Raw genomic sequence first — 8,722 nt, 5'->3', positions numbered from 1 at the left:
TGGATTAAATTCATTATTTTCCTCAATTCTACAAACAATACCCCATAATGACAACGTGAAAGAAGTTTGTTTGAAATCTTTGCAAATTTACTAAAAATAAAAAACGAAAAATAAATCTCAAGTATTCACAGCCTTTGCTCAATACTTTGTTGAAGCACCTTTGGCACCAATTACAGCCTCAAGTCTTTTTGAGTATGATGCTACAAGCTTGGCACACCTATTTTTGGGCAGTTTCTCCCATTCTTCTTTGCAGGACCTCTCAAGCTCCATCAGGTTGGATGGGGAGCGTCAGTGCACAGCCATTTTCAGATCTCTCCAGAGATGTTCAATCGGGTTCAAGTCTGGGCTCTGGCTGGGCCACTCAAGGACATTCACAGAATTGTCCCGGAGCCACTCCTTTGTTATCTTGGCTGTGTGCTTAGGGTCGTTGTCCTGTTGGAAGATGAACCTTCGCCCCAGTCTGAGGTCCAGAGCGCTCTGGAGCAGGTTTTCATCAAGGATGTCTCTGTACATTGCTGCATTCATCTTTCCCTCGATCCTGACTAGTCTCCCAGTTCCTGCCGCTGAAAAACATCCCCACAGCATGATCCTGCCACCACCATGCTTCACTGTAGGGATGGTATTGGCCAGGTGATGAGCAGTGCCTGGTTTCCTCCAGACATGACGCTTGCCATTCAGGCCAAAGAGTTCAGTCTTTGTTTCTCATGGTCTGAGAGTCCTTCAGGTGCCTTTTGGCAAACTCCAGGCGGGCTGTCATGTGCCTTTTACTGAGGAGTGGCTTCCGTCTGGCCACTCTACCATACAGGCCTGATTGGTGGAGTGCTGCAGAGATGGTTGTTCTTCTGGAAGGTTCTCCTCTCTCCACAGAGAAACGCTGGAGCTCTGTCAGAGTGACCATCGGGTTCTTGGTCACCTCCCTGACTAAGGCCCTTCTCCCCCGATCGCTCAGTTTGGCCAGGCGGCCAGCTCTAGGAAGAGTCCTGGTGGTTCCAAACTTCTTCCATTTACGGATGATGGAGGCCACTGTGCTCATTGCGACCTTCAATGCTGCAGAAATTTTTCTGTACCCTTCCCCAGATCTGTGCCTTGATACAATCCTGTCTCAGAGGTCTACAGACAATTCCTTGGACTTCATGGCTTGGTTTGTGCTCTGACATGCACTGTTACCTGTGGGACCTTATATAGACAGGTGTGTGCCTTTCCAAATCATGTCCAATCAACTGAATTTACCACAGGTGGACTCCAATCAAGTTGTAGAAACATCTCAAGGATGATCAGTGGAAACAGGATGCACCTGAGCTCAATTTTGAGTGTCATGGCAAAGTCTGTGAATACTTATGTACATGTGATTTTTTTTCAAACAAGATTTCAAACAAACTTCTTTCACGTTGTCATTATGGGGTATTGTTTGTAGAATTTTGAGGAAAATAATGAATTTAATCCATTTTGTAATAAGGCTGTAACATAACAAAATGGACTGTAAATTGATAGAATGTGAAATCTGACCTTTTTTAAAAATGCTAAAATGTGATTAAAATGCTGAAAAGTGAAATATAAAAGAAAATCGCATATACCACATACTACATTGCGTGAAGTCATATTTACGAATACTATATATTTGTGTAGATGCCCCCTTCTCGGTTTGTTTCATATCTTTTTCAGTTTCATTACACTTACATATCATCAAAAGTCTGGCAAGTAAAAACAAAAATGTAACAGCCAGTGGCGATTCTTTCTCTAACATGTCTGTCGAGGGTTGCTGTGATTAATCACAAGTCTAGATCCACGAGACTAATTGTTGATAAACTAACGAGTATTAAAGATGATGAAAGCAAGAGTTCAGTGGTCAGTGTGCCGTGTCTCACCTGTACAGAGGCTGGGCAGGTGTGGGTCATTGCTGCTTACAGGTGGAGAGTTTGCGGATCTTGCTGGCGGCAGAAATGCCCTTCCGAGAGGGATTCGAGGAGGAACTGGAGCGGCGCTCAGATTTGGGTTTGAGTGATGCAGACTCGGTCCCGTTCACACACAGCGGCTTTGCTACAGCACAACTGCGCTCCGGAGCTCGATCTTCCTCCTCCTCCTCCTCCTCATCATCCTCTGTCACCTGCCCTGTTAAACCAGCACATCCTGTGTGTTAGTGAAGAGAAACGGACTCGGAGATCGATGGTAAACTGCTTTATTTCTAATAAAAACAGCTTTACTGTTTAAAATAAATGCATAATCTGCATGACCTTCAGACCAAACAACATATACTTCACATCACTATATTCGACATGAACTTCACTGTTAATTCTTGAAGCAGCGTTTCGATGTGTCATAAGGCCCCGCCCCCTCTGAGAGCATTATGACATCACTTACCTGGTACCGTGAAGTCCTGAGTGTATATGATGTCATCTTCCCCGTCAAACAGCTCGTCGTCATCAGTGTAACCGTGGAGATCCTCCAGGTACGGCACCACCGTCATGCTCCTCCATGAGTCTCGGGCCTCGGCGCTGGGCGGGATGGGCACGGGCGGTTCTGAGGGCGGATGCTTCTTACGAACCCAACTAGACAGAAGAGAAATAACAGATACGATCAAGACATACTGGACATAAAATATATATATATATATATATATATATATATATCTGATATTCAATATATAGAGTACGTTGATATTTTAGGCTTAAGAAATTTTATTTATCAAGTATACGATGTACAAGGAATTTTTCTTGGTGCATTTGAAAACAATACAGACTTGCACACAATTTACAGTTAAACTCTCCGTTAGTAAATCTACATTATTCGGTAACAAGAGGTGAAAGTGAATATTTTGGCATTTGCTCTGAAACGACCATTGAGCAGAGCTACAGGACTCACTTGTGTTGTCTGATCCGCTGTATGGAGAATCTCTTCACTGGATCATATTCCAGCATTCCTGCAAATATAAACATGAAAGCTGATATGAGAGCCGCCAGGTGTAAATGATAGGTGTTTTCTCTTAGTAAAGAAACTGCACACCTCTCCACAACAACACACATGATTTGAGGGATCATTCATGTCACACTTCAGTTTAATACTTACATGCAACAGTAATAGAGATTTTAGAAGTAATTGCTTTAGCAAACATGAATAATTATAGTTATTAGGTAGTTATAATGCTTATATTAAAGGAATATTCTGGGTTAAGCCCAATCGACACTTTCATTGTAACTAACATAGTAACATGAAAAAACAAACACTGTTAATAATGTGTTAGTTTACATTAAAATAGTCAGGGGCATTTCATTTATATTTTTTAAGATCTGGCTAAACAGAACAAAATTGACCTAACTCTCTCAAATAACCAATAGGTTTTAAGTCTGTAGTTTTGATTGCACCTGCTAAGCAATTTGCATGAATACATTTTGAATAAGACGCGATAACATGTGCTCACCTAAAAGTTGCTTGTTCATGTTTTAAAGAGCAGTGTAACTGAACTAAGGCCAGACAAGCTTAAACACGTGAAATCCGCAGATGCTGTTGCACGTGCCACCGAGTGTTGTTAAACTCACCGCTGAGTTTTGCACAGACAGGGCTCAGATATTTAGACTGTGATGCAATTTTATCAAAATCTGTCATAGGGTCAGATATATTGGCGAGCCACATCAAATCATCTACTGTATTACAATTTTTTTGGAATGCCCAATTCCCACTACTTAGTAGGTCCTCGTGGTGGCGCGGTTACTCACCTCAGTCCGGGTGGCGGAGGACAAGTCTCAGTTTCCTCCACTTCTGAGACCATCAATCCACGCATCTTATCACGTGACTCGTTGTGCATGACACCGCGGAGACTCACAGCATGTGGAGGCTCATGCTACTCTCCACGATCCACACACAACTTACCACACGCCCCATTGAGAGTGAGAACCACTAATCACGACCACGAGGAGGTTACCCCATGTGACTCTACCCTCCCTAGCAACCGGGCCAATTTGGTTGCTTAGGAGACCTGACTGGAGTCACTCAGCATGAACTCATGACTCCAGGGGTGGTAGTCAGCATCAATACTCGCTGAGATACCCAGTCCCCAACTCTACTGTATTATGTTAAATAAAGAGATAACATCACACCGGGAGACTCTGAGAAGTGGTGGTATGTAAGAAAAACTGCTGGTACTCTGCTGACTAAATTAGAGAAGTACAGGTACTGAGTACTGCCCCACTTCAAATTGCACAGATGAGCAAAAACCACCGTGCAATTTCACTCTCGTAAATGTGCGCTGCGCTCATTCAACCGTAAATGCTTGCGGAGCAACCGTTTTCTTAAAGAGACAGTACCAAATTAGCATTGTTATACATATCAATGTAAACTCACACAAGTGCATATAAACACATTCAGCAAAATGTAGCAATGTAGTAAGTCTAATAAATGTTGATTACCACAAAATTTTATTTCGACTCGTCGCTCTTTTTTTTTTTTTTTAAAGAAAAGCACAAATGTGAGTTCCAGTGAGACACTTACAATGGAAGTCAATGGGGTCAATTTCTGGAGGGTTTAAAGGCAGAAATGTGACGATTATAATTTTATAAAAGCACACATTAATTCTGTTAAAACTCATTTATTATGTGAGCTGTAAAATTGTTTAAATCCTTGTTTTTATGGTCATTTTAGGGTTATACATTGTATAATTGTCTATATCTTTCCACAGATGTAGTTAGTAAGTGATGTTATGACAGTAGAATCATGTTAACACACATATTGTTTATGTCTTGTGTCTATACTTTTGAAACAGTGAGTATTTTAATGTTTACAGATTATTGACCCCATTGACTTCCATTGTAAGTGTCTCACTGGAACACACATTTAAAGGAGGGACGAGTCGATTGAGCTTAGTACAACAGAAGTGAATGAGAAGTCCTCAAAAGTGTGTTACTGTGCTGGTCTAAAATTAGAGCTGAGCTGAACATTAATAATACAGGGCCCTCTGATGGTCAGACCTATGAACTACAGCAAGGCTCAGGTAAAGCAATGCTCACTGAACATGTTCAGTATTTAAAAACAAGTAAACTTGAATCTGAACTCAGCATGTATTTGTACATCATCATCGCTGTCAGACAGGAGTGTGTAACTCACCTCTCAACAGATCTGAGAGCAGTGGGCCGCACTCCTCTGGAATACTGTAGTCACCCTTCCCAATGTTCTCAAACAGCTTATAGATGTTGTCCCCTTCAAACGGGTACAGGCTTGTGGTTATGTTGTATCTGTGATGGGAGAGAGACGAAGGTTTTACGATCTTCAAGTCAACATGAAATGCCAACTACCCAGATGATTCAATTAAGCAGTGATGAGAAATTAATTAGTCCATAATCAGCCAATTAAACATCATCAACAATGGTTTACTTCTGTAAATAAGCTCTAAATGCTTCCAAACCATCTGTGTGTGTTTGAATCTTACAGTGTGACTCCAGCAGACCAGATATCCACTTTAAACCCTGAAAACGTGTCGAGGCCGTTGGCAATCTCGGGTGGCTGGAACGCCGGTGACCCCTGACTCGTCCTACAAGTGTCATCCTCCGCAAAGGGGTGTAGTGCCTGAAGGTGAAAGGACAAAGCTAAATACAGTATGTACAGTACGGGGTGAATGTTATTTTTTGTGCACTGATCACTTACAGCAGAAGTGTCAACACCGGAATTTGCACTAAGACATTTTGGTGTCGGCCAACATGTCTGGGAATGATAAAATTTCCTGGATAAATTGGAAAAAATCCGGTCATTTAATTTTGGTGTTTATTTTGTGCTGTAAAGCAATGGACTATGGGGGCCTGGGTAGCTCAGCGAGTATTGATGCTGCCTATCACCCCTGGAGTCACGAGTGACTCCAGTCAGGTCTCCTAAGCAACCAAATTGGCCCGGTTGCTAGGGAGGGTAGAGTCACATGGGGTAACCTCCTCGTGGTCGCTATAATGTGGTTCGCTCTCAGTGGGGCGTGTGGCGAGTTGTGTGTGGATGCCGCGGAGAATAGCGTGAAGCCTCCACACGCGCTACGTTGCCGTGGTAACATGCTCAACAAGCCACGTGATAAGATGCGTGGATTGACGGTCTCAGACGCGGAGGCAACTGAGATTCATCCTCCATTCACTACGATGAATTGGGCATTCCAAATTGGGGAGAAAAACAAAAAAAACTAAAAGAAAAGTGGACTATGCATAATAATGTGATATAATAATGACAAAATAAACGATAAATGTTTGCTCATTATAGCAGCTTTTCTATTAAAAAAGAAAGAAAGAAAGAAACGGCCGTCATGGACTTGCCATCTAGTTAAAAAAAAAAAAAAAAAAAAAAAAAAAAACATTCAACAGGGAGCAAAAGAGGGCAAAGCAGAAACTAAACTGCAATCTGCCACATATGATTTTGTTTACAAACTAAAGAAATATTAAAATAACCAAAAAATCTTTAGGTTATGTCTTGGGCTAAGCAAAATGAAAACTATGCTTCTCATCTGACACACGCATCTGTGTTTCATGTGAGTGTCATGTGCATCTCTGGAGCACGCAACTGCGCACGAGTCCAGCAGGATTCCCGATTTTTACAGGAAAGCACGAAGGGGGATCACTTGCGCTACTCAATCATTTTTGACCCAGGGAAAACCCTGACAGAAAATCATCTCCACAGAACGGGACAGAGTTTGTTATTAAAACAGGTGCGACATCTGCTGTGGGTTTAATCTGATTTATCCCCTCAAAATGAAACACGCAAAATAATATTATGAAAGGCCAAAAGATGCGCTCCGCAAGAAATGTTTACAATTATTTCATACTTATTTTCTGCAAGCAGTGTTTACATAATTTTGGACATTTCCTGCAAGAAGTGTTTATATTTTTGTACTTATATTACTTTCTTTGTTGCATTGATTTGGGAGGTTCTTGAGGAAAGTTTATAATAATAATATTGGTCAATCAGACTGACATGTGGCTTAATGTGGAATGTAGCATTATGGAAAGAATGATTTAAAACCCAAGTTGAGTTTTTATTTTTACTTTGACTGTTTGTCAAGTTCCAAATAAAGAGGAAAGTATATAAGAGGTTGAGGATGTATTTAATTAATTGACTGGATTATCCAAAAATAGGCATTACAATAGGGTTATTTAATAAAACTATTTTCATTAATTAAAAAAATATATACTATATTGTGATATACTGTTATCATGATTTAGAGGAATAGGTCACCCGAACATTATACATTTTCTCTCATCATTTATTCACCCACATGTTATCCCAGATGTGTGTGACTTTCTTTCTTCTGCAGAACACAGATGAAGATTTTTAGATGAATATTTCAGCTCTGTAGGTCCATACAATGCAAGTGAATGGTGACCAGAACTTTGAAGCTCCAAAAAGCACATAAAGGCAGCATAAAAGTAATCCATATTAATCCATGTCTTCTGAAGTGATATGATAGGTGTGGGTGAGAAACAGATCAATATTTAAAAGGTAAAAAATTTTTTGTGCCATCTTGGACTTACAGTGACACCTAGTGGTGTGGATGTAGCATCATTCAAAATCAATAGATTTCAGTTACAGATGCCATTGTAGAAATTCACTATTCACAATCAGCCATGATTACTTTAATCCAAGAGTGAAAGTGTCCAATAACAAGACTGTTATTGAGATTAAGTGAATAGTATTCAGCTGGTCATGTGATTCTAAAATGGCAGCCCCCATGATGGCGCCCCTGCCCCATGTAGAATAAAACAGCTTTTATTAGGTTACTGATATGACTAGAGTCCTCATCTCATGTGAGTGGTCATGATTTTTTACAAGTTTCAAAATTACAATTAATTTCTTTAGGAGTAAAACTTTTTTAATGGGGAAAAATTACTGAGTGCACCTTAAGTCTTCTTTTACTCTAAATCTCCACTTTAACTTTCATTTTCAGATGTAAAAAGTGAAACTAAACATGCACCACATGTGACTTTCAGATATAAAAGTGAAAGTAAAAGTGGAGATTTATGGTATAAAAAAAAAGGACTTAAATATTGATCTGTTTCTCACCCACACCTATCATATCACTTCTGAAGACATGGATTAAACCACTGGGGTCTTATGGATTACTTTTATGCTGCCTTTATGTGCTTTTTGGAGCTTCAAAGTTCTGGTCACCATTCACTTGCATTGTATGGACCTACAGAGCTGAAATATTCTTCTAAAAATCTTCATTTGTGTTCTGCAGAAGAAAGAAAGTCACACACATCTGGGATGACATGAGGAAGAGTAAATGACAGAATTTTAATTTTTGGGTGAATTATCTAGAAGATGTTGGTCATGTCGCCCACCCCTTGTAATTTCTCACCGTGGCTCTTTATTTTTGACAATTTTACCGAGTTTTATCACAGCACAAAAGCTCCTCCAGAAGATGGCAATGCAAGGCTGTTTAATTGTGATTGTGATGTGAGACTCTTCTAACTGCGGGCACATGAGACGGGAATAACGCAAGCTGCTTTTGCCAGTGTGCGGGTTCCAACCTGCTGTAGCCACGGATTAGGACTTCGCAAGTTTCGGGCAAGTCTAAACCTCCATGGCAGTGAAAGCGCTATCTTCATTGAGATGGCTTCACGCTGTACACTTGTGGCATCAACTAAAGGGGTTGCCGATGCTTCATGTGAATTTTTTTCAACGGTCAAAAAAACGGTACTTACCGGCTAACGGAAACCCTGGTCTTAACGTTTAGACATGCTCGACTGAATTTATGTTTCTCATG

The 8,722-nt window shown here is 40.6% G+C and overlaps 1 protein-coding gene across 3 annotated transcripts in view; it reads right to left on the bottom strand.

Moving 5' to 3' along the window:
- LOC127441346 (serine/threonine-protein kinase STK11-like) overlaps positions 1–8,722 on the bottom strand; it is a 34,747-nt gene that overhangs the window by 4,430 nt on the left and 21,595 nt on the right. For all 3 annotated transcript variants that reach the window (XM_051698662.1, XM_051698664.1, XM_051698663.1), the window contains 5 exons: positions 5,417–5,553; positions 5,095–5,222; positions 2,860–2,917; positions 2,359–2,546; positions 1,866–2,109 (listed from right to left, as the gene is read on the bottom strand). In XM_051698662.1, coding sequence (XP_051554622.1) covers positions 1,892–2,109; positions 2,359–2,546; positions 2,860–2,917; positions 5,095–5,222; positions 5,417–5,553 — 729 coding nt within the window. In that variant the 3' untranslated portion in view covers positions 1,866–1,891. The remainder of the gene's footprint in view (positions 1–1,865; positions 2,110–2,358; positions 2,547–2,859; positions 2,918–5,094; positions 5,223–5,416; positions 5,554–8,722) is intronic.

Source organism: Myxocyprinus asiaticus, chromosome 5 (genome assembly GCF_019703515.2).
Source record: "Myxocyprinus asiaticus isolate MX2 ecotype Aquarium Trade chromosome 5, UBuf_Myxa_2, whole genome shotgun sequence".
NCBI lineage: Eukaryota > Metazoa > Chordata > Actinopteri > Cypriniformes > Catostomidae > Myxocyprinus > Myxocyprinus asiaticus.
The sequence above is the reverse complement of the archived record's forward strand: the minus strand, read 5'-3'. Positions and strand labels throughout refer to the sequence as shown.